This window comes from Bombina bombina, chromosome 3 (genome assembly GCF_027579735.1).
Source record: "Bombina bombina isolate aBomBom1 chromosome 3, aBomBom1.pri, whole genome shotgun sequence".
NCBI lineage: Eukaryota > Metazoa > Chordata > Amphibia > Anura > Bombinatoridae > Bombina > Bombina bombina.
The window spans coordinates 260,536,610-260,563,874 of NC_069501.1; the positions used below are offsets into that span (position 1 = coordinate 260,536,610).

Here is a 27,265-nt window from a genome sequence, read left to right on the forward strand (position 1 = left end):
GATCCTGAGAAATCCACCACAAGAGTCTCTTGTCAACTGGTCTAGATCTATCCTCTGAGATAGATCTGAATGGTCTCCATTCCATTGTCTGAGCATGCATAATTGCAGAGCTCTCAAATGGAATTGAGCAAAGGGAATGATGTCCATGGAAGCGACCATCAGACCAATTACCTCCATATATTGAGCCACTGATGGCCGAACAGTAGACTGTAGAGAGAGAGGCAAGGAGTGAGAAGGTTGGATCTTCTCACCTCCGTCAGAAAAATTTTCATAGATAGGGAATCGATGATGGTCCCTAAGAAAACCACCCTTGTATCTGGAACAAGGGAACTCTTCTCCAAATTCACTTTCCAGCCGTGGGAATGTAGAAAAGATAACAAGATCTCTGTATGAAAGTCTGCTTGTTGAAAAGATTGCGCCTGAACCAATATGTCATCCAGGTAAGGTGCCACCCACCACAATTCCCTGAGACCTGACAACTGCCAAGAGAACCCCAGAACCTCTGAGAAGATTCTGGTAGCTGTGGCAAGATACGCGTCCTTTAGGTCTATGGTCGTCATGAACTGACCCTCTTGGACCAAAGGAAGAATGGAACGAATGATTTCTATTTTGAAGGACGGTACCCCGAGAAATTTGTTGAGACACTTTAGGTCTAAAATGGGTTGAAAAGTTCCCTCTTTTTTGGGAACCACAAACGGATTTGAATGAAATCCTAGACCGCAATCTCTTACTGGAACAATCACTCCCAGGGAGGAAAGGTCCTGAATGCACTTTAATAATGCCTCTCTTTGTACCTGATCCGCAGATAACCATGAGAGGAGAAATCTGCCCTTGGGAGGACGAGATTTGAATTATATTTTGTACCCCTGAGATACTATGTCCACAGCCCAAGGATCTGGGACATCTCGTATCCACGCTTGACGAAAAAAGGAAAGTCTGCCCCTCACTTGATCCAATCCCTTCATGCTGACTTGGTCTCAGCAGAGGGCTTCTTTTATTGTTTTCCCTTATTCCAAGACTGATTGGGTTTCCAAGAAGACTTGGACTGCTCCTGCTTGGAGGAAGTAGAGGAAGACCTTTTGACCTTTGAAGTTACGAAAGGAACGAAAATTACTTTGACGTCCTTTAGATCTATTCTTCTTGTCTTGTGGTAGAAAGTACCCCTACCCACCTGTAATTTTAGAAATGATCTCCGTCAGCCTAGGACCAAACAGGGTCTTAACCTTGTAAGGTAGCGACAGAAGTTTGGACTTGGAGGTAACATCAGCTGACCATGATTTCAGACAAAGAGCCCTGCGGGCTAGGACAGTGAAGCCCAACATCTTGGCTCCCAGTCTATTGACTTGCATGTTAGCATCAGAGATAAAGGAATTGGCTAGTTTGAGAGCCTTACTCCTATCCTGGATCTCCCCCAACGGAGTGTCCTCTAAAATCAGTTCTGATAAGGCATTGCATAAGATGTTGCACTTGCTACTGTGGCAATACAAACTGCAGGTTGCCATTGAAGCCCCTGATGAACATATATTTACTTTAGATAAGCCTCCAGCTTTTTGTCCATGGGGTCCTTAAAGGAACAGCTATCCTCAATAGAGATCATAGTTCTCTTAGCCAAAGTAGAAATAGCCCCTTCTACCTTAGGCACCGAGCGCCATAAATCTCTAATGGAGTCAGCAACAGGAAACATCTTTTTAAAGACGGGAGACTGGGAGAAAGGTATCCCTGGCTTCTCCCATTCCTGTATAATAATCTGTCACACCGTCTGGAACAGGAAACACTTCCACAGAGGAAGGAACATCATAGTATTTGTTAAGTTTACTAGATTTCTTAGGGTTGACAGCGACAGGAGAGTTGGAGTCGGCCAAAGTAGCCAGTACCTCCTTTAACAGTAAACAAAGGTGTTCAATCTTAAATCTGAAGTTTACGTCTTCAGCATCAGACAAAGGAATTATACTGTCAGTATCTGAGATTTCACCCTCAGAGGCTATCGAAGTATCCTCCTCATCAGACTTATGAGGAAGGTCCACCTTCACGGCAGCAGATGGGACAGACACCTTACCATCTAACAAATGTTTAGATTTCCTCTTGCGTTTTCCCAACATAGGAAAAGCAGATAATGCCACAGATACTGCAGAGGATATCTGTGCAGCAAAATCTTATGGCAAATAAACTCCTCCAGGAGGCTTAGAGGTACTGCAGGGCACTGTATGTGAAGCCATTGAGGCTTGGGACATTTGAGGAGAAAGCTGTGGCATTGCCTGAACAGCATCATCCTGAGAGGCATTAGGTTCAGAAACAACAAAATTTATGCTTACCTGATATATTTAATTCTTCAAGATGTGGTGAGTCCACGGGTTCATCTTAATTACTGTTGGGAATACCACTCCTCGCCATCAGGAGGAGGCAAAGAGCACCACAGTAAAAACTGTTAAGTATCACTTCCCTACCCATAAACCCCAGTCATTCAACTAAAAGTAAATGGAGAAAGGAAAGCAACAAAAGGTGCGGAGGTGTCTGAGGTTTAGTCAAAAATCCATAAAAAACTACGGAAAAAAAAAAGGGTTGGTCCGTGGATTCAACACATCTTGAAGAAATAAATTTATCAGGTAAACATAAATTTTGTTTACTTCTAAAGATGTGGTGAGTCCACGGGTTCATCTTAATTACTGTTGGGAACCAATACCCAAGCTAGAGCACACAGATGAATAGGGAGGGATAAAAATCAGCATGCCTAAACAGAAGGCACCGCCGCTTGAAGAACCTTTCTCCCAAAAGCTACCTCAGCCGAGGCAAAAGTATCAAATCTGCAAAATTTAGAAAAGGTATGTAAAGAAGACCAAGTTGCAGCCTTGCAAATCTGCTCCATAGAAGCTTCATTTTTGAAAGCCCAAAAAGAGGCTACGGCTCTGGTGGAATGAGCCCTAATTCTCTTTAATGGTGATTTCCGAGAAGACTCATATGCCATGCGAATCACACTTCGCAACTAAAAAGCAAGCGTAGAGGCAGAAGCCTTCTGACCTCTATTCTTTCTGGAAATCAAACAAAAAGAGCAGAAGACTTTCGAAAGTCTTTAGGTCGCCTCCAAATAAAACTCAAGAGCACGGACCACGTCCAAATTATAACAAACGTTCTTTAGCCGAAGAAGGCTTCGGACACAGAGAAGGAACGACAATTCCCTGATTAATATTATTAGTAGAAACAACTTTGGGAAGAAATCCCATCTTAGTGCGAAGAACAGCCTTATCTGTATGAAAAATAAGATAAGGAGAATCAAACTGCAAGGCAGAAAGTTCATATACCCTCTGAGCAGAAGAAATAGCCAACAGAAACAAAACCTTCCAAGATAAAAGCTTAATATCAAGAGAATATAGGTTCAAACGGACGCCGCTGCAAAACCTTAAGAATCAGATTAAGGCTCCAAGGAGGAGCAACAGCCTTAAACACAGGCCTAATTCTGACCAAGGAATGAACAAATGAAAAAGTTGACAGTACCTCAGCACTCAAGGAATAACTACTATAAGAGAAAAGTAACAATATATGTAATCCGGTCAATGCCAGACACTGGATGTATATTAAAACATAACTTTTACTTATATATTAATAAAATGGTGATGTGTACCACATAGAATATATGTATTGACAAACGTTTAAAACTTAGAATAAAAAATGAAATGTACTGTTAGTGTGAGACTCAAAATGTCAATTATAGACAGGGATAAGTAATCTCCACATAGCCCAGCTCAGAACTAACAAAGGTGCACGGATTGCAGTGAGGCTATCTGCAAAAAGGGGATTGACCCCAACAACAATTATACTGTGCTATGCAATACTGGCACAAAAAAGTCTGAGCTGAACTGAGTGATACAGGATTCAATAATGGAACGGCAAGAGCCTAACAGTAAATGACCAATATATTATCCCATGAATTCTCAAATAACGATCTCACACGCACAGACAACGCCTGATTCGCATTTTGCAGCTAGCACGGCTTTCTCAGAGGCTAACCAGAGTCTGGTTATTGGCCTGGTATTTGTAGGACCTTCAGCCAATCAGAGATGGCTAAAAGTACACACCTCTCAAGTCGGATGAATTCTGATCCTAATATGTTGAAAGTGTCATTATCAAGTCGAGTCTTCCTTTGTTCAATTGTTATTAGAACAAGTCGCGACAAACTACTATGTGGATCCTGTTATTAAGGGTCCCTTTATACCTATATCAATCCATATAATTCTGTAATATAGATTAATATCTTTTTACATGTCTGATCTATGTATTTGTATTGGAATGTCATTTTGCGCAGAAAGTATATATATATATATAATCTTATATATATCAGATGTAATGGGCAAGATGTGTCTCGCTGATCCTAAAGTACATTTGAGAGGTAAGGTATGTGTTACTCATCTGAGTGATCCAGTGTGTTACTGTTGCCATTACCTGGTGGAATTCTCTTTAGTTCCATTCATAATGGGATCAATTCTTATCTTATTTCCTGATTTTTTCCTAATAAAATGACTCTGCACCAATGTATTCCCTATTGTAGGGGCTCTACGCCAGCTAGTATTGATTTTGTCCCCTATGCTTAAGGCTAGTACCTGATCAGATTTTAGGATGTTAACATGTCTGTTTAGTATTTCGTGAATAAGTTGATGTTCAACATTATAAGTTGTAACAAATCTCACGAAATTTGTTTGTGTTTTTCTTTTTAGGTATGAGTAGAGAATCTCTGGCTATTCTCTTGGCACGTTGAAATGCTAATCTTATTGTTTTTCGTGTGTATCCTCTCTCCCTTAGACGCAATTTGAGTTCTTTTGCTCTTTCAATAAAAACAGACTCATCCGTACCATTTCTCCTGATTCTCAGGAATTCCCCAGTAGGGATCGCTCTCTTTGTTTGTATAGTATGACAGCTGTCATAGTGCAATAGTGAATTAAATATTCAATATATGTTCTAATCTTATAACACCTCTCCAATATCAATACAATTCTTGTCTTAATGAGAATTGAAACCGCATATACTGTAATTAAGGATTTTAATTGTACATTATTATGTACAATCATAATAGTTATACTTATGTACCTACGGTTAGGATGGAAACTAATGTTCTCTATATTTGTATAATTCTGCTTTGACGATTTGGCATAATTGTTAACATGACCGTATCTATTGGATACCCAGATTAGGTTAAACCTGTTTGGACCAAAAAGATATCATTAATTGGAATGACCCTGAGTTGTGCACTGTTTGATATATATATATAACTTTTGTACTTAGAATTATTCTGTGACACCGAGATTGTATGCTCATAATTACGATCTACCATTACTAGGATGGTTATGAGTATAGTAATTGATCAATGCATCTAATATAGTATATTGCTGAATTGATCCCATTATGAATGGAACTAAATAGAATTCCACCAGGTAATGGCAACAGTAACACACTGGATCACGCATACCTTACCTCTCAAATGTACTTTAGGATCAGCGAGACACATCTTGCCTATTACATCTGATATATATATATATATATGTATATATATATATATATATATATATATATATATATATATATATATATATATATATATATAGACTTTCTGCGCAAAATTACATTCCAATACAAATACATAGATCAGACATGTCAAAAGTTATTAATCTATATTACAGAATTATATGGATTGATATAGGTATAAAGGGACCCTTAATAACAGGATCCACATAGTAGTTTGTCGCGACTTGTTCTAATAACAATTGAACAAAGGAAGACTCGACTTGTTAATGACACTTTCAACATATTAGGATCAGAATTCATCCGACTTGCTTAGACGAGTCACATATACCGTACTTTTTCTTTCCTACTACTTTATCAGTGATACGCAAATTATTGGTTAGGAACTCCCCATATACTTAATCATCATACACAGTCTGTACTAAGCAACGTTTATTAAATTGTCATAACAACGGGTGGGTGGGAATACTATCCGGCTCGTCAACAACATGTGATTAACTTCTAACCTATGGCGGGAGGTCTTACATGATTGACTACTGTGAGAGGTGTGTACTTTTAGCCATCTCTGATTGGCTGAAGGTCCTACAAATACCAGGCCAATAACCAGACTCTGGTTAGCCTCTGAGAAAGCCGTGCTAGCTGCAAAATGCGAATCAGGCGTTGTCTGTGCGTGTGAGATCGTTATTTGAGAATTCATGGGATAATATTGGTCATTTACTGTTAGGCTCTTGCCGTTCCATTATTGAATCCTGTATCACTCAGTTCAGCTCAGACTTTTTTGTGCCAGTATTGCATAGCACAGTATAATTGTTGTTGGGGTCAATCCCTTTTTTGCAGATAGCCTCACTGCAATCCGTGCACCTTTGTTAGTTCTGAGCTGGGCTATGTGGAAATTACTTATCCCTGTCTATAATTGACATTTCGAGTCTCACACTAACAGTACATTTCATTTTTTACTCTAAGTTTTAAACGTTTGTCAATACATATATTCTATGTGGTACACATCACCATTTTATTAATATATAAGTAAAAGTTATGTTTTAATATACATCCAGTGTCTGGCATTGACCGGATTACAGATATTGTTACTTTTCTCTTATAGTAGTTATTCCTTGAGTGCTGAGGTACTGTCAACTTTTTCTTTTGTTCATTCCTCTATGTACCTGACAGTCAGCACCCCCCTGATAATAGTATTAGAAACCGGACCTTGTTCATACAGTGCATTTGCACTGTTTGTTATGATCATAGACTACATGTAAGGGGCTTTTACTAGTTATACTACACTACTTTACTCCATTAGAATTATCTAATTCTGACCAAGGCCTAACAAAAGGATTGAACATCTGGCACATCCGCCAAACGCTTGTGTAATAATACCGATAGGGCTGAAATTTGACCCTTCAAAATGCTAACTAACTCTTCTCCAGACCATCCTGGAGAAAAGACAAAATTCTTTGAATCCTAACCTTACTCCAAGAAAATCCCTTGGCTTCACACCAAAAAAGATATTTCCTTCATATCTTATGGTAAATCTTCCTGGTAACAGGCTTACAAGCCTTGATCATAGTCTCAATTACTGACTCTGAAGACCCACGCTTAGATAGGATCAAGCGTTCAATTTCCAAGCAGTCAGCTTCAGAGAAATGAGATTTGGATGAAGAAAAGGTCCCTGAAGAAGAAGGTCCTTCCTCAGGGGTAGCCTCCAGATGACATCTCCACTAGATCCACATACCGAATCCTTTGAGGTCAAGCCGGGGCAATTAGAATCACTGATGCCCTTTCCTGTCTTATGCAAGCAATCACCCGAGGCAGAAGAGCAAACGGGGGAAACAGATAGGCCATACTGAGATTCCAAGGAGCTGCCAGTGCGTCTATTAGGCAGGCTTGAGGATCCCTTGACCTGGACCCGTACATGGAAGCTTGGCATTTTGACGAGACGCCATGAGGTCCAAATCCGGAATCCCCCTTCTGGATACCAACCTGGAGAACACCTCCGGATGAAGTTCCCATTCCCCTGGATGGAAAGTCTGTCTGCTTAGAAAGTCCGCTTCCCAGTTATCTACTCCCGGGATATAGATGGCCGAAAGACATCAACAGTGGTCCTCCGCCCACTGAATGATCCGAGACACCTCCCTCATAGCTAGAGAATGCCAAGTTCCCCCCTGGTGGTTGATGTACGCCACTGAAGTTATGTTGTCCGATTGGAATCTGATGAACTGGCTCAAGGCCAACTGAGGCCAGGCAAACAGCGCATTGTAAATTGCTCTTAACGCTGAGAAAATTCCAGACTGCACCCCAGCCCACTAGACTGGCGTCCATAGTCACTATCACCCAAGAAGGTCTCTGAAAGCAGGTGCTCTGGGTCAGGTGATCCAGAGATAGCCACCACGGAAGAGACTCCATCTTCTGATCTAGAGTTAGCTTTGGGGATAGATCCACATAGTCTCCGTTCCACTGGTTAAGCAGGCACAACTGCAAAGCTCTAAGATTAAATCGAGCAAATGGAACGATGTCCATAGCTGCCACCATTAGACCAATTACCTCCATACATTGAGCAACTGAAGGACGAGGCGTCTCCTGCAGGGATTGACAAGATGATAGGAGCTTGTCTGTTCTGGTCTCGGTCAGGAAGATCTTCATCAGGACAGAGTCTATGATTGTCCCTAGGAACACTACTCTTGTCACTGGAGAACTCTTTCCCAGATTCACCTTTCACCCGTGAGACTGGAGGAAGGACAGTAACGTCTCTGTGTGAGAAGCTGCCTGTGGAAAGGAAGGGGCCTGAATCAGAATATCGTCCAGATAAGGAGCCACTGCTATCTGCCTGGATCGGAGCACGGCTAGAAAAGCTCCTAGGACCTTTGAGAATATCCTGGGAGCCGTGGCAAGGCCGAACAGTAAGTACACAAACTGAAAGTGACGATCTAGAAATGCAAACCTCAGAAACTTGTGATGATCCCTGTGAATTGGAACATGTAAGTATGCATCCTTGAGATCTATGGTCGTCATATACTGACCCTCTTGGATCAAAGGGAGAATTGTCCGAATGGTCTCCATTTTGAAGGAAAGAACCTTGAGGAATTTGTTGAGATATTTTAAATCTAGAATCGGGCGGAAGGCCCCTCTTTTTTTGGGGAACCACAAAAAGGTTTGAGTAAAATCCCAGACCCTGTTCCAACCTTGGAACAGGTACAATCACTCCCAGGGCCAAAAGATCTTCGACACACCTTAAGAACGCCTCTCTCTTTATCTGGTTTGCTGATCATCTGGAAAGGTGAAACCTGCCCCTGGGAGGACAACCCTTGGATTCCAAACTGTAGCCTTGAGAGACAATATCCACCGCCCACGGATCTGAAACGTCTCTTAAACAGACCTGAGCGAACTCTGCCCCCTACTTGATCCAAGCCTGGATCGGGGGCAATCCCTTCATGCAGACTTATTGAGTCGGCCGCAAGCTTCTTGGCCTGCTTTCCCTTACTCCAGGATGGCTTGTTATTATCCTGTTTGGACGAAGATGACTTTCCTCTAAAGTTACGAAAGGAACGAAAATTACTCTGACGTCCCTTTGGCTTGCTCCTCTTATCCTGGGGCAGAAAAGACCCCTTTCCGCCTGTAATATCAGAAATGATTTCCACCAAACCTGGTCAAAATAAAGTCTTCCCCTTGTAAGGAAGAGCCATCAGCTTAACCTTAGACGAAACATCAGCTGACCAAGGCTTTAACCATAAAGCCCGTCTGGCCAAAATGGCAAAACTTGAAGCCTTAGCTCCCAGTCTAAGGACCGCGTCAGCAATATAGGAATTGGCGAACTTGAGAGCTTTGATCCTGTCTTGGATCTCATCTAGAGGCGTCTCCTCCTGTAGAGATTCCGTCAATGCCTCAAACCAATATGAGGCTGCACTAGTCACCGTGGCAATACATACCACCGGTTGCCATTGGAGACCAAGATGTACATAAATCTTCTTTAAATAAGCCTTCATCTTTTTATCCATTGGATCTTTGAAGGAGTAACAATCCTCAATAGGTATAGTAGTTCTCTTGGCCAGGGTAGAAACGGCAACTTCTACCTTGGGAACGGAAGACCAAGATTCCTCTACCGGAAACATTTTCCTAAACACCGGTGATGGTGTAAAAGCCACTCCTGGGCTATGATTTCCTTAGCCCTATCTGGTACCGGGAAAACCTCTGAAGAGGAAGGAACATATTTTTTTTTTTTTTTTTAAGCTTACTGGACCTCTTAGGCGTTACCACTGCCTGAGTCTCTGAGCCATCCAAGGTAGCTAAAATCTCCTTTAATAGTAAACAAAGGTGTTCCAGCTTAAATCTGAAGGAAAATCATTCACCACCAGAGAAGGGCATTACACTGTCCGAATCTGAAATTTCACCCTCAGAGTGAGAGTCCTCCTCATTCTCTGACCTTAAAAGGAACCTGGGGTTCAGTGTTAGGAACAGATACCCTATTATCTGAATTTTTAGACTTCCTCTTGCGCTTCCCTGAAAATCTGGGAAACTTGGCCAAAGCTGCAGATACCACTGAGGATACCTGTGCAGCAAAAATGCTACACTGGGATTTAGAGAGGAACCGCAGGACACAGTGTTAGATGCCATAGAGGCTTAGGACGAAATAGGGGAAGGCCCTGGTAACACCTGGACAGCATCCTCCTGAGAGACATTAGGCTCCACATTAAAAAACTTAAATTATGCTTACCTGATAATTGTCTATTCTTCAGGTGGAAAGAGTCCACAGCTGCATTCATTAATTTTGGGAAATAAGAACCTGGCCACCAGGAGGAGGCAAAGACACCCCAACCAAAGGCTTAATTACTCCTCCCACTTCCCTCATCCCCAAGTCATTCTGCCAAGGAACAAGGAACAGTAGAAGAAATACCAGGGTGAAAAGGTGCCGGAAGAATAAAAAATAAAAAAAGACGCCCCACCGAAAAAATATGGGTGGGGAGCTGTGGACTTTCTCCATCTGAAGAAAAGAAAATTATCAGGTAAGCATAATTTAAGTTTTTCTTCATAAATGGAAAGAGTCCACAGCTGCATTCATTACTTTTGGGAAAACAATAGCCAAGCTATAGAGGACACTGAATGCAAAAACGGGACGGTACAATAGGCTGCCAATTCTGAGGGCACCAGGCCTGAAAAAAACACACCCCAAACAAACCCTGCTTCGTCGGAGCCAGGCAAAAAAAACTAGAAGGAAAAAGCCCCAAGGACACTGACCTGCAGATAGTCCAAAAGCCTAACTAGAGACCGCATGCAGACTCATTGAACCAACACTCCTCCAGGAGAACCGTCGTCCAGCAGTCGGTCCCCACACAACCCTTACTAGTACAGTACCAAAATCCCCAAAAGGGAGAGGACAAGGGTAAGCCAAAGGGATACCCATAAGGTACAGCAAAATCCATAAAGGAAAAAACCCCTTCAAAGGAAGGCCAAGTCCACAGAGACCCAAATGGATCCCGAGAACAAGGGGAGACGACGTCCAACCCACAAGGAGCAACCAGGAATCATCAAGGAGAAGAAACATCTCCCAAACATCGTGCAACAGCACCGAAAAAGACAGCTGAAAAGCTGAAGACAAAGTACTCAAAATGTCAGAACTCAGACTAAGCAATAAAATCTGTCCTGCTTCTCTCACAGATTGTGCTGTATTTAACTTTGTGTGTGTGTTAAGTCACTTTCTCCCTTGTAAACTACAGAAAATACAAGTAGCAAACTCAGAAAATAAACATCTGAGTCCAGCAACACGCTGCCATCCGTTGGAAGACACAGAGAAAACACTATCTGTAAGGAAGAAGCGTCCAAACAAAATAGCAGATTGCCCAACCTCCAAGACAGAGGACACTCTACAGGCAATCCAGGCCGCCAAGCCTACTCACAGATCTCAAAGGGGGAGAGATACAGAACCTCTAAAAAAAAAAAAAAAAAAAGGTCCACTGTCACCCCCAAGACCTGAGGAGTAACCAACAGATCTCAGATCCTACACCTAGCTGGACAAGCCCAAGCAACGGCAGATCTGAAAGCAACGGAACCGAAAGGAACCCCAAGACCGGACCCCAAAAGGGTGGAAGAATTGACACAGCCTCTTCAACCTAAAGACAATTGAGCAGGCGTTAGACCCAAGGGAAAGCCACCCGACTAAGTCTCAATGCGGAGCCAGCAGCTCCCCAGATGGAAAGGAACAACTCAAAGAGCAGACCAATCCCTGAACCAGATAAAACATCTGTTCCCACCTCCCAAACACAGGAGAGGCCCCTAAAAAGGAGCCACACCTTCGTAAGGAGGACAACGAGCCCCCTGAAAAGGAGAGCGTCGATAAACACCTGCCCATAAGACAGGAAGTCGTAGGAAGAACCGAAAGGACTCAAGGCCACATCACTGACGAACACGGAAGAACCCCTTAAAACACCATTGTGCTGGCACACATACCAGGCACAAAAGTGACAGCTGAGCAACCGCAAACCTTCCGTTTGCTAGGCAGGAAAGCCCACCATAAGGTCGTCTGCCACAAGACAAGCCCCAAGGAGCCCCAGCTCTCAGCAAATCTGGCCAAGTTGTAAAACAGAACAACCAGAACAAGGGCTAAGCCCACGTACCCCGGGAACTGGAACCCCCAGGCTAGTCCTAGGATCATAAGGTCTGGTAACATCCCACAGAGGGATCCATAAAGAGAAAATGCAGAGTAAAACACTCGACAACCGGAAAATCAGGACAAGAAGCCTGGGCCCCACAAATGTTTAGAATAAACAATCTTCCAGGAACATAAATCCCTCGTCTGATATAAAAAAACAGACCTCCCAAGGAAAAATCCTGAATAACCCAGATAACAAGAGCAAGAAGCCCTGGTCCCGACCCAAAGGGAAGAGATCACCTCTTGCAGGAGCCCAACACTCCAAAGAGCCAGGGCCATAAAAGGACACTAGAGCGAACAGGCGTCCAAGCAACATTGTAGTGAATGTAGTCCAGCGCTAAATTAGCACGGGTAGAGCATTTAGTTCAATTATATGATTTGAATATTTTTATTTTTGAAATAAAATTAATATTTTATATATATGTTGCAATCTGGTATTTATATATTTAATGCAGATTATCCTAAGTTATTTATCAACCGGTAACAAACATCCGCTATAACAGCGGGTAGGTTATCTCATTTGGAACTTTAAGTTTTTTTAATTCAATATTTTGGACACTATTATTTGTTACATCATATAACAGGTACCTGATTATTAATAGCGGAAACATTAACTAAAGTTATACAATTGTCTTTTCTGATGCAATCTATGTTATAAGGGAGACGTCCCTTTTTATCTTGTGTTGTTTTTAGCAAGTTATTACATTTCTGTTTAATTATACAAATGTTTTATTAGTTTTTACATATAGATAAGAAGCCCATATATAGACAAGAAGCTTATATATATCAGTTCATACATAAAAGTTTATTTACATTATATATTTTTCATTAACTCTTCTAAACTGAATGTTGATAAATAACTTAGGATAATCTGCATTAAATATATAAATACCAGATTGCAACATATATATAAAATATTCATTTTATTTCAAAAATAAAAATATTAAAATCATATAATTTAACTAAATGCTCTACCCGTGCTAATTTAGCGCTGGACTACATTCACTACATTTCTACCACTGTTTTCTTAGAGGGGAATACACTAGTCTAGCAGGGTCAATTCTCTAGCGCCTCATCTTTCTCACTACCAGTCCAAGCAACATTAACATGATTGTGCTGGAAAGTGCAGCTAATTCCCCTTAAGGGACACAAGGTGCTGCTCATTTTATCAACCTCGAAAGGAGGAAAGGCTGAGTAGACCTCGCCGGGGATCGAACTAGCAACCCTTGGCTTGCTACAGTACAGAGTAGCCACAGAGCATTAGTATGCTGAGCTAGCTGTCCAGTGAGCCACAAGCTCCAGACATAAGGGGAACAGTGAGGACAAGTCACCCGAACAGAGCAACATCAAGCCTCCACATCACCTCAGATTCGAAGTCAGAGGACAGTAAAACATGGGTCTTGATGGCAATACCTGAACCATATGCGTGGAAAACCACTAGGACCTCTTCTATCCCAAGAATAAGAAGCAGAGCATTCCCAACACCGGGGAAGGACCCCTAACTAGAGCCCAAAAAGACCTCACTGTCTAATGTCCCGAAAAAGGAACAGCCAATTCCCGAAGGGAATCCAAGTCCCCTGAAGGTGACCCATACACAAGGAGAAATGGACAAAATCCAAGAGGTCTCAATGAAGAAGAACCACTAAAGGAACAAGTCCAAAAAGGACAATTTCCTAAAGCAACACCGCCCCGACCGGTGGAAAATAGGCGCTAAACCCTCTAATTTTCCCACCACGTGGGAAGGAATACTCTAGGTTAAGAGATATTACCCCTTGATTCCAAGATACTAAAGGAGTCCCACTGAGACCCTGTATTTTTCATGTGAGTTTGCAGGAACAAATGAGTTACAGTACAATTATGAAGAAGTGAAATAAAACAATCTTACCGGAATCTACGCCATGGAACAGGAACACGGCCCTTCAAGTGTGACAGATAGTAGCCTTGCCTCCGCCATGGACTTGAGAGAAGAAAGCAGGCAGCGAAGTTTGACAACGCTGATTGCTTGTGGAGTTGTTAAAATGAGTCAGAATGGTTTCGCAGAAAGACTCATCCTGCATCTCCGGACTCTAACTTTCATCCAAGCCCTCACTGAGAGACTGACATGATTACTTCAAACTCCCGTCCCATGTCGAAGAGTACTACCCTCCATAAGAGACGAAAACAAAGGCCTGACACTTCTCTGCCAACCTCCTGGGACGAAAGGCAAAGAATGACTGGGGGATGAGGGAAGTGGGAGGAGTATTTAAGCCTTTGGCTGGGGTGTCTTTGCCTCCTCCTGGTAGCCAGGTTCTAATTTCCCAAAAGTAATGAATGCAGCTGTGGACCCTTTCCATATATGAAGAAAAAAAATGTATCTTTACCCTGTAACGTTTGTTTAACACAGGAAGAACAGAACTGCATAGGTGCTGCAATTTGTCAGTCTAAACACAATAAACAAGGATTGAACTGAGCGGACTCCTGATCCATGTCAGACATTTGGTTATTATCCCCACAGCCAACCGGAAACGGTTAGCACTATTCAACAAAACCCTAAATGTCAAAGATCACCTTAGATTGTTAAGGGAAAAAAAACTAACCCAGAACTTGTTGTAAAAATTCAAATAAATTTAGCAAGTGACACTTAATCCTCCGACTTAACCTCCCTCCGCACCTCAGTATACTGAGGTGCCCTTACCACCACATGTAGTGGATCTCCTAACTTCTATGCGCTCCCTTACCACGCAGCCGCATATATGAACAGCCTCTGCAGCGAACAGAGCTGAGACAAGCAGGCCCGATGACGTAAGCAGGCGCGAAAACCTCCCACGGCTACTGGGAAGGAGGGGGCGTGGTTAAAATTAAAACCGCCCATCGGAGCAAATAAAGCGGAAAAAAATAAGTCGGCACAGCACCCCTACACAAAAACGAGTCCTGAATTAAAACACAAAGTGTCCCACACTGTCTCTCCCAAAAACACTGTGTCTGCAACATGTCATAGCGAACCCTAACACCATGGGTGAGCTAATACCGTCCCTTACACATATCGCAGCAGGGTAATCTTAAGTGCCCCTCTCCCACCTGGAAGACCCGCACTTACCTGCTCTGCTGTCCGGCCCTGAAGACAGCTCCTAAGTATGAGAAGTCACCTCTTCCTCACAGAGACCAGGACAAGTGCAGATAGCAAAGTAACCAACTTTGATATCTGAGGTCAGGGCAGCATAAGTGGAGAAACGCAGCAAGTACCGCTTTGCAAGTTCCCCACTGCTTTAAAGCCACCACATCTCTACTGCAAAAACTAACATGGAATAAGGCTATACCCTGTAGCTTGCTTGAAGTATCAATCTTTACAGAAAAACACTATTTAATTAAACACTAAACTTCACCTCCTCCATGCACTTAGAGGCAAAGAGAATGACTGGGGTTTATGGGTAGGGAAGTGATACTTAACAGTTTTTACTGTGGTGCTCTTTGCCTCCTCCTGCAGGTGAGGAGTGGTATATTCCCAACAGTAATTAAGATGAACCCGTGGACTTACCACATCTTTAGAAGAAAATAAATGTATCTGTACATTTCAATGTTTTATCTAGACATGAGGAACAAAATTGCATGGATAACACAATTTGGGTCTCAAGACACAAACATTTGTCCATAAGAACAGACTCCTGCTCCATGTCCATAGCTTAAAAGATTCCCAGAGATACAGGAATGACAAGTAAAAATAAATATTTTTAAAATTGACACTGTCATTTTAAATTAAAAATTTACTCAGAGCGAATTTGCACTCAAAAACATATCCCTTATTAAGGACCTCTACACCTCAGCAGACTGAGGTGCCCTAACCTGCCCCTCCGGAGTGCAAAAAATCTTCCAGAATAAACCTGACGGTCTCATAGGGAAGACTAACAGATTCTACTAACACAGCCGACGCCGCTCCGATCAGATAGCGGAAGAGAGGGAGTCTTGACCGGCTAAAAAAGAAACTGCGCATTAAAGTAAAAGCGCACGTTTTAGAAGCCGTTTAAGACCGAACAGTAAACTGACACTTTCAGTCCTAAGTCTGCCGTTATCACTCTGAAACCTTATGCTGAAAAGTGAAAAAAAACCTGACACAAGTCCTAATAAGACCCACACAGAATCTTAATAAAAAAAAATGGGCCACAGATTTTAAGTTAACTCCTTCATGCCCATAAAGGAAGATTAACCCCTAAGTCTCCTGTCACATATGTTGTATGTGCCTGCACACTGCCTAAATAAAATCCTCTAAGGATTTAGTATGTCCCAAATAAATAATGCAGATAAATCATCTTAAGTGCAAGTCTCCAAGACCTAGAAGACAAAAGCACTTACCTGCAGTCTAGCTGTCCGGCAGGAAGACAGCTCACAAGGTGTGAAAGGACACATACTCCTTACAGAGACCTGTAGAAAAAGAAAGGACAGAGTAACCAACTCTGGCTTTCTATACCAAGGGCAGCAAATATGTTAGAAATCTGAGCAAGGACCACCTCAATACTTACTCTAACTGCTTAAAAGCCACCACTACTTACTCAAGAGATTGATGTGCACACAGCTAAACCCAAATCCTTGTTTGCAGGGAAAAGGAATCAAAAAAAGGAATCAATATCTTCAGACACCAAACTTCACCTCCTCCATTGACAGAGGCAAAGAGAATGGCTGGGGGTTATGGGTAAAGGAAGTGACACTTAACAGCTTTGCTGTGGTGCTCTTTGCCACTAGTAATTGGAATGACGTTGTGGACTCTCCATGTCTTAGGAAAGAAAATTGTATTCTCTAAATAATGAAAGAAACATTTTGGGTTTACTGTCCCTTCAAATCTTGTATACCAGTGATAGCTAACCTTGGCACTCCAGATTTTTCAGAACTACATTTCCCATGATGCTTGACTGTACATCAGAGTGCCTAAGCATCATGACAAATGTAGTTCTGAAACATCTGGAGTGCCATGGTCCGCTATCACTGTTCTATAAAGTGACCCTTGTTTTTTTCTTTCTATATCCTGAGTGCTCAGGGACTGGTTTCTGAGACTATTTACATCTGTTACTAGCGCCTTATATGTAATACTCTTTAGTTTTGGGAAAGAAAATTCTAGGTTATATCCAAAATCAGATTCACCAAATGAGATAGCAGCACCTTGTGTGGGGAGAAACGTTTTCATTGACACCAGTGATGGACAATTTCCCAACACTTGGGGGCCACATATAATTGTTTTAGAAGCCTTAAGGGCGGTATATAACTTTACAGCTGTTTAACACTCAAATAAGTTTCTTGGTCGATCAGCCATCGGAAGTCCTCACGTTTTCCTGGGGGGGGGGGCACAAAAACTGGCACATTTTCTTAGTTTTACTTTTTCCCAGTGGCCACTACTGCAGAGGGCCGCATGTGGCCATCTCTGATTTACATGGTTAGCATAGCTATGAAAATCTTCCTGTAAAGGATATCAAGCAGTTACCTTTAGTGGCAGAATGTTGGCATTGGATCCGTTTTTGTAAATCTCGTTCATTGTGCGCTGTAGAGCAACAGCCTGCTGTGTTAAGTACTTTAAATATTCCGAACTTTCTTTCGTTTTTTCATGTTGCTCTCCAAGCTGGAATACACATGAAAAATACATACTTCAATAATTATATTATAAATATTCTGTAAAATAAAACAGCGCTAGTGAGGGGATAGCCAATTCTGTTTAATGCAATAGCTATTTTAACCTGCAATAACCATCATAGACTACAGAAAAACACACTCTTATCCAATTAAAACCCACATAATACTCATATGCTAAATAACTTGAAACTGATGCAGCATACCTGTAAAAAGCTAACAGGAAAATATCACCTGAGCATCTCTATGTAAAAAAGGAAGATATTTTAACTCACAATCTCCTCAGCTCAGCAGAGTAAGTTCTGTGTAAAAAGTTAAACTCAGCTGCTGCCCAGCTGCAGGTAAAAAAACATAATTTATGCTTACCTGATAAATTTATTTCTCTTGTAGTGTGTTCAGTCCACGGGTCATCCATTACTTATGGGATATATTCTCCTTCCCAACAGGAAGTTGCAAGAGGATCACCCAAGCAGAGCTGCTATATAGCTCCTCCCCTCACATGTCATATCCAGTCATTCGACCGAAACAAGACGAGAAAGGAGAAACTTTAGGGTGCAGTGGTGACTGGAGTTATAATTTAAAATTTAGAACCTGCCTCAAAAAGACAGGGCGGGCCGTGGACTGAACACACTACAAGAGAAATAAATTTATCAGGTAAGCATAAATTATGTTTTCTCTTGTTAAGTGTGTTCAGTCCACGGGTCATCCATTACTTATGGGATACCAATACCAAAGCTAAAGTACACGGATGATGGAAGGGACAAGGCAGGAACATTAAACAGAAGGAACCACTGCCTGTAGAACCTTTCTCCCAAAAACAGCCTCCGAAGAAGCAAAAGTGTCAAATTTGTAAAATTTGGAAAAAGTATGAAGTGAAGACCAAGTTGCAGCCTTGCAAATCTGTTCAACAGAGGCCTCATTCTTAAAGGCCCAGGTGGAAGCCACAGCTCTAGTGGAATGAGCTGTAATTCTTTCAGGAGGCTGCTGTCCAGCAGTCTCATAGGCTAAGCGTATTATGCTACGAAGCCAAAAAGAGAGAGAGGTAGCCGAAGCCTTTTGACCTCTCCTCTGTCCAGAGTAAACGACAAATAGAGAAGAAGTTTGTCGAAAATCTTTAGTTGCCTGTAAGTAGAACTTCAGGGCACGGACCACGTCTAGATTATGCAAAAGACGTTCCTTTTTGGAGAAGGATTAGGACATAACGATGGAACAACAATCTCTTGATTAATATTCCTGTTAGAAACAACCTTAGGTAAAAACCCAGGTTTAGTACGCAGGACTAACTTGTCTGAATGAAAGATCAGATAAGGAGAATCACAATGTAAGGCAGATAACTCAGAGACTCTTCGAGCCGAGGAAAAAGCCATCAAAAACAGAACTTTCCAAGATAAAAGCTTAATATCAATGGAATGAAGGGGTACAAACGGAACACCCTGAAGAACTTTAAGAACCAAGTTTAAGCTCCACGGAGGAGCAACAGTTTTAAACACAGGCTTAATCCTAGCCAAAGCCTGACAAAAAGCCTGGACGTCTGGATTCTCTGCCAGACGCTTGTGTAAAAGAATAGACAGAGCAGAAATCTGTCCCTTTAGCGAACTAGCGGATAAGCCCTTTTCTAAACCCTCTTGTAGAAAAGACAATATCCTAGGAATCCTAACCTTACTCCATGAGTAACTCTTGGATTCACACCAATATAAATATTTACGCCATATCTTGTGGTAAATTTTTCTGGTAACAGGTTTCCGAGCCTGTATTAATGTATCAATAACCGAATCCGAAAACCCACGCTTTGATAGAATCAAGCGTTCAATTTCCAAGCAGTCAGCCTCAGAGAAATTAGGTTTGGATGGTTGAAAGGACCCTGGATTAGAAGGTCCTGCCTCAGGGGTAGAGACCATGGTGGACAGGACGACATGTCCACTAGGTCTGCATACCAGGTCCTGCGTGGCCCCGCAGGCGCTATCAGAATCACCGATGCTCTCTCCTGTTTGATCCTGGCAATCAGTCGAGGTAGCAACGGAAAAGGTGGAAACACATAAGCTATGTTGAAAACTCAAGGGGCTGCAAGTGCATCTACCAGCACCGCACCCGGGTCCCTGGACCTGGATCCGTAACAAGGAAGCTTGGCGTTCTGGCGAGATGCCATGAGATCCAGATCCGGTTTGCCCCAACGACGAATCAGTTGAGCAAATACCTCCGGGTGAAGTTCCCACTCCCCCGGATGAAAGGTCTGTCGACTTAGAAAATTCGCCTCCCAGTTCTCCACGCCTGGGATGTAGATCGCTGACAGGTGGCAAGAGTGAGACTCTGCCCAGCGAATTATCTTCGAGACTTCCAACATCGCTAGGGAACTCCTGGTTCCCCCTTGATGATTGATGTAAGCCACAGTCGTGATGTTGTCCGACTGAAATCTGATGAACCTCAGTGTTGCTAACTGAGGCCAAGTTAGAAGAGCATTGAATATTGCTCTTAATTCTAGAATGTTTATCGGGAGGAGTCTCTCCTCCTGAGTCCACGATCCCTGAGCCTTCAGGGAGTTCCAGACTGCTCCCCAGCCTAGTAGGCTGGCATCTGTTGTTACAATCGTCCAATCTGGTCTGCGAAAAGTCATTCCTTTGGACAGATGAACCTGTGACAACCACCAGAGAAGAGAATCTCTGGTCTCCTGGTCCAGATTTAGCAAAGGGGACAGATCTGAGTAATCCCCGTTCCATTGACTTAGCATGCATAGTTGCAGCGGTCTGAGATGTAGGCGCGCAAATGGCACTATGTCCATTGCCGCGACCATTAAGCCGATTACTTCCATGCACTGAGCTACTGATGGGCTTTGGAATGGAGTGAAGGACACGGCAAGCATTGAGAATCTTTGATAACCTGGACTCCGTCAGGTAAATCTTCCTCTACAGAATCTATAAGAGTCCCTAGAAAAGGGACCCTTGTGAGTGGTAACAGAGAACTCTTCTCCACGTTCACTTTCCACCCATGCGACCTCAGAAATGCTAGAACTATCTCTGTATGAGACTTTGCATTTTGAAAACTTGACGCTTGTATCAGAATGTCGTCTAGGTACGGAGCCACCGCTATGCCTCGTGGTCTTAGTACCGCCAGAAGTGAGCCCAGAACCTTTGTAAAAATTCTCAAGGCCGTAGCTAACCCGAAGGGAAGAGCTACAAACTGGTAATGCCTGTCTAGAAAGGCAAACCTTAGGTACCGATAATGATCTTTGTGAATCGGTATGTGAAGGTAGGCATCCTTTAAGTCCACTGTGGTCATATATTGACCCTCTTGGATCATGGGTAGTATGGTCCGAATGGTTTCCATCTTGAACGACGGAACCCTTAGGAATTTGTTTAAGATCTTTAAGTCTAAGATTGGTCTGAAAGTTCCCTCTTTCTTGGGAACCACAAACAGATTTGAATAAAACCCTTGCCCCTGTTCCGTTCGCGGAACTGGGTGGATCACTCCCATCGCTAAGAGGTCTTGTACACATTGTAGAAATGCCTCTTTCTTTACTAGGTTTGTTGATAACCTTGACAGATGAAACCTCCCTTGTGGAGGAGAAGTTTTGAAATCCAAAAGGTATCCCTGAGATATAATCGCCAACGTCCAGGGATCCTGTACATCTCTTGCCCAAGCCTGGGCGAAGAGAGAAAGTCTGCCCCCCACTAGATCCGTCTCCGGAAAGGGGGCCCTGTCTTCATGCTGTCTTAGGGGCAGAAGTAGGCTTTCTGGCATGACTGGTTGCCTTTCCAACCCTGTCTGTAACGAGCAGTAGTTCCTTCCTGTTTTGGAGCGGAGGAAGTTGATGCTGCTCCTGCCTTGAAATTACGAAAGGCACGAAAATTAGACTGTTTGGCCTTTGATTTGGCCCTGTCCTGAGGAAGGGTGTGGCCCTTACCTCCAGTAATGTCAGCAATAATTTCCTTCAAGCCGGGCCCGAATAAGGTCTGCCCTTTGAAAGGAATGTTTAGTAGTTTAGACTTAGAAGCTACATCTGCTGACCAGGATTTAAGCCATAGCGCTCTGCGCGCCTGTATGGCGAATCCGGAATTCTTAGCCGTAAGTTTGGTTAAATGCACTACGGCATCCGAAACAAACGCATTAGCCAGCTTAAGGGTTCTAATCTTGCTCAAAGATTCATCCAATGGTGCTGTGCGAATCGCCTCTTCCAGAGACTCAAACCAGAATGCCGCTGCAGCAGTGACAGGCGCAATGCATGCAAGAGGCTGTAATATAAAACCTTGTTGAACAAACATTTTCTTAAGGTAACCCTCTAATTTTTTATCCATTGGATCTGAGAAAGCACAGCTATCCTCCACCGGGATAGTGGTACGCTTGGCTAAAGTAGAAACTGCTCCCTCCACCTTAGGGACCGTCTGCCATAAGTCTTGTGTGGTGGCGTCTATAGGGAACATTTTTCTAAATATCGGAGGAGGGGAAAAAGGCACACCGGGTCTATCCCACTCCTTGCTAATAATCTCTGTAAGCCTCTTTGGTATAGGAAAAACGTCAGTACACACCGGTACCGCATAGTATTTATCCAGCCTACATAATTTCTCTGGGATTGCCACCGTGTCACAATCATTCAGAGCCGCTAACACCTCCCCTAGCAACACGCGGAGGTTCTCAAGCTTAAATTTAAAATTTGAAATTTCTGAATCCGGTCTCCCCAAATCAGAACCGTCACCCACAGAATGAAGCTCTCCGTCCTCATGTTCTGCAAATTGTGACGCAGTATCAGACATGGCTCTCGTGTCATCGGCGCGCTCTTTCCTTAACCCAGAGCTGTCGCGCTTGCCTCTTAACTCGGGCATATTGTATAATACTTCTTTCATAACATTAGCCATATCATGTAAAGTGATTTGTAAGGGCCTTGATGTACTTGGCGCCTCAATCTTACGCACCTCCCGAGCGGGAGACGAAGGTACTGACACGTGAGGAGAGTTAGACGGCATAACTTCCCCCTCGTTGTCTGGTGATAATTTCTTTATCGGTACAGATTGACTTTTATTCAAAGTAATATCAATACAATTGGTACACATATTTCTATTGGGCTCCACATCGGCTTTTAAACATAATGAACAAGCAGATTCCTCTGTATAAGACATGTTTAAACAGACAAGCAATGAAGCTAGCAAGCTTGGAAATTACTTCAATAAGTTTACAAGCAATATAAAAAACGCTGCAGCGCTTTTTTAAAAAACACAATTGAATAACAAAGAACTAGTTCAGTTATAGTCAACAATTCTTTAAATGTTTTAATTAGCAGAGGATTGCACCCATTAGCAAAAGGATGATTAAACCCTCAGTACCCAAAACGGATATCAAATTAAGATTTAACGCTTTTATCACAGTCAAACACATTGTCACAGGTCTGCTGTGTCTGATTACCTCCCTCAAAAACGAATTTTGAAGATCCCTGAGCTCTCTGGAGACGTCCTGGATCAAAGAGGAAGAAGCAGGAAGACTGTGCTAGAATTTTAACTGCGCAACAAGGCGCTAAAAAAAGGTCCCTCCCACTCCTATTACAACAGTGGGAGACCTGATATAACATTTTCTATGCAGAAATATACGTTAGCCGTGTGGAAAAAAAATCATGCCCAAAAAGATTTATCACCAAAGTACCTCACAAAATGATTAACATGCCAGTAAACGTTTTAAAAAACAACATTTCAGATGCTGTGTAAAGTTATTACTAAGCCTGCTACCAGTCGCTTCTACTGCAGTTAAGGCTCACACATTATATCAGTTTTAACAGTATTTTTTCAGTCAAATTCAAGTCCCTAGAAAATAACTCTACTGTGCATACATTTATCAGCCTGATACCAGTCACTACTACTGCATTTAAGGATGTACTTACATCATACGGGTAACAGCAGTGTTTTCTTAGTCAATTCCATTCCCAGAAAATATTGTACTGCACATACCTCATTTGCGGGAGAGCCCGCATGCTATTCCCATTTTCTGAAGTTACCCCACTCCTCAGAATGTCGAGAACAGCCAGTGGATCTTAGTTACGCCTGCTAAGATCATAGAAAACGCAGGCAGTTTCTTCTTCCAAATACTGCCTGAGATAGAAAAACAGCACACTCCGGTGCCATTTAAAATAACAAACTTTTGATTGAAGAATAATTAAGTAAAAACTCCAGCTCCTCTCGCGACCTCCTTCTTTGTTGAGGGTTGCAAGAGAATGACTAGATATGACATGTGAGGGGAGGAGCTATATAGCAGCTCTGCTTGGGTGATCCTCTTGCAACTTCCTGTTGGGAAGGAGAATATATCCCATAAGTAATGGATGACCCGTGGACTGAACACACTTAACAAGAGAAAAGAAAAATAATGAAGAAATGAACAGCAGCCAATCAGTATCAACAGTGCTGAGATCATGAACTCTTTTACTGTGATCTCATGAGATTTGACTTAACTCTCATGAGATTTCATTGTAAACGTCCTTACACTGAATAGGGAAATAAGATGAGAGTGCACGTAACCTCGCTCCTTTCGCTGTCCCGGGACAGACATACTGATTTGCTGCTTAGAAGTCCTTTACAATGGGATGTGGCTACTGAGAAACTTTTGAGGTAAAAACAGAATTTATGTTTACCTGATAAATTACTTTCTCCAACGGTGTGTACGGTCCACGGCGTCATCCTTACTTGTGGGATATTCTCTTCCCCAACAGGAAATGGCAAAGAGCCCAGCAAAGCTGGTCACATGATCCCTCCTAGGCTCCGCCTTCCCCAGTCATTCGACCGACGTAAAGGAGGAATATTTGCATAGGAGAAATCATATGATACCGTGGTGACTGTAGTTAAAGAAAATAAATTATCAGACCTGATTAAAAAACCAGGGCGGGCCGTGGACCGGACACACCGTTGGAGAAAGTAATTTATCAGGTAAACATAAATTCTGTTTTCTCCAACATAGGTGTGTCCGGTCCACGGCGTCATCCTTACTTGTGGGAACCAATACCAAAGCTTTAGGACACGGATGAAGGGAGGGAGCAAATCAGGTCACCTAGATGGAAGGCACCACGGCTTGCAAAACCTTTCTCCCAAAAATAGCCTCAGAAGAAGCAAAAGTATCAAATTTGTAAAATTTAGTAAAAGTGTGCAGTGAAGACCAAGTCGCTGCCTGACATATCTGATCAACAGAAGCCTCGTTCTTGAAGGCCCATGTGGAAGCCACGGCCCTAGTGGAATGAGCTGTGATTCTTTCAGGAGGCTGCCGTCCGGCAGTCTCGTAAGCCAATCTGATGATGCTTTTAAGCCAAAAAGAGAGAGAGGTAGAAGTTGCTTTATGACCTCTCCTTTTACCAGAATAAACAACAAACAAGGAAGATGTTTGTCTAAAATCCTTTGTAGCATCTAAATAGAATTTTAGAGCACGAACTACATCCAAATTGTGCAACAAACGTTCCTTCTTTGAAACTGGATTCGGACACAAAGAAGGCACGGCTATCTCCTGGTTAATGTTTTTGTTAGAAACAACTTTCGGAAGAAAACCAGGTTTAGTACGCAAAACCACCTTATCTGCATGGAACACCAGATAAGGAGGAGAACACTGCAGAGCAGATAACTCTGAAACTCTTCTAGCAGAAGAAATTGCAACCAAAAACAAAACTTTCCAAGTTAATAACTTAATATCAACGGAATGTAAGGGTTCAAACGGAACCCCCTGAAGAACTGAAAGAACTAAATTGAGACTCCAAGGAGGAGTCAAAGGTTTGTAAACAGGCTTGATTCTAACCAGAGTCTGAACAAAGGCTTGAACATCTGGCACAGCTGCCAGCTTTTTGTGAAGTAACACAGACAAAGCAGAAATCTGTCCCTTCAAAGAACTTGCAGATAATCCTTTCTCCAAACCTTCTTGAAGAAAGGATAGAATCTTAGGAATTTTTATCTTGTCCCAAGGGAATCCTTTAGATTCACACCAACAGATATATTTTTTCCATATTTTATGGTAGATTTTTCTAGTTACAGGCTTTCTGGCCTGAACAAGAGTATCAATGACAGAATCTGAGAACCCTCGCTTTGATAAAATCAAGCGTTCAATCTCCAAGCAGTCAGTTGGAGTGAGACCAGATTCGGATGTTCGAACGGACCTTGAACAAGAAGGTCCCGTCTCAAAGGTAGCTTCCATGGTGGAGCCGATGACATATTCACCAGGTCTGCATACCAAGTCCTGCGTGGCCACGCAGGAGCTATCAAGATCACCGATGCCCTCTCCTGATTGATCCTGGCTACCAGCCTGGGGATGAGAGGAAACGGTGGGAATACAATCGCCTTGGGATCCCTGGATCTGGACCCGTAGCAAGGAACCTTGAAGTTCTGACGAGAGGCCATCAGATCCATGTCTGGAATGCCCAACAACTGAGTAATTTGGGCAAAGATTTCCGGATGGAGTTCCCACTCCCCCGGATGAAATGTCTGACGACTCAGAAAATCCGCTTCCCAATTTTCCACTCCTGGGATGTGGATTGCAGACAAGTGGCAGGAGTGAGTCTCCGCCCATTGAATGATTTTGGTCACTTCTTCCATCGCCAGGGAACTCCTTGTTCCCCCCTGATGGTTGATGTACGCAACAGTCGTCATGTTGTCCGATTGAAACCGTATGAATTTGGCCTTTGCTAGCTGAGGCCAAGCCTTGAGAGCATTGAATATCGCTCTCAGTTCCAGAATATTTATCGGGAGAAGAGATTCTTCCCGAGACCAAAGACCCTGAGCTTTCAGGAGTCCCCAGACCGCGCCCCAGCCCACCAGACTGGCGTCGGTCGTGACAATGACCCACTCTGGTCTGCGGAAGCTCATCCCCTGTGACAGATTGTCCAGGGACAGCCACCAACGGAGTGAATCTCTGGTCCTCTGATCTACTTGTATCGTCGGAGACAAGTCTGTATAATCCCCATTCCACTGACTGAGCATGCACAGTTGTAATGGTCTCAGATGAATTCGCGCAAAAGGAACTATGTCCATTGCCGCGACCATCAAACCTATTACTTCCATGCACTGCGCTATGGAAGGAAGAGGAACAGAATGAATTACTTGACAAGAGCTTAGAAGTTTTGATTTTCTGGCCTCTGTCAGAAAAATCCTCATTTCTAAGGAGTCTATTATTGTTCCCAAGAAGGGAACTCTTGTTGACGGAGATAGAGAACTTTTTTCTACGTTCACTTTCCACCCGTGAGATCTGAGAAAGGCCAGGACAATGTCCGTGTGAGCCTTTGCTTGTGGAAGGGACGACGCTTGAATCAGAATGTCGTCTAAGTAAGGTACTACTGCAATGCCCCTTGGTCTTAGCACCGCTAGAAGGGACCCCAGTACCTTTGTGAAAATTCTTGGAGCAGTGGCTAATCCGAACGGAAGTGCCACAAACTGGTAATGCTTGTCCAGAAAGGCGAACCTTAGGAACCGATGATGTTCCTTGTGGATAGGAATATGTAGATACGCATCCTTTAAATCCACCGTGGTCATGAATTGACCTTCCTGGATGGAAGGAAGAATTGTTCGAATGGTTTCCATTTTGAAC

The 27,265-nt window shown here is 42.8% G+C and overlaps 1 protein-coding gene across 4 annotated transcripts in view; it reads right to left on the reverse strand.

Annotated features, from left to right (window-relative positions):
• The window catches only part of CLUH (clustered mitochondria homolog), a 251,373-nt gene that overhangs the window by 17,554 nt on the left and 206,554 nt on the right, over window positions 1-27,265 (reverse strand). For all 4 annotated transcript variants that reach the window (XM_053706279.1, XM_053706281.1, XM_053706277.1 and 1 more), the window contains exon 24: window positions 17,595-17,729. In XM_053706279.1, the coding sequence (XP_053562254.1) occupies window positions 17,595-17,729 (135 nt within the window). The remainder of the gene's footprint in view (window positions 1-17,594; window positions 17,730-27,265) is intronic.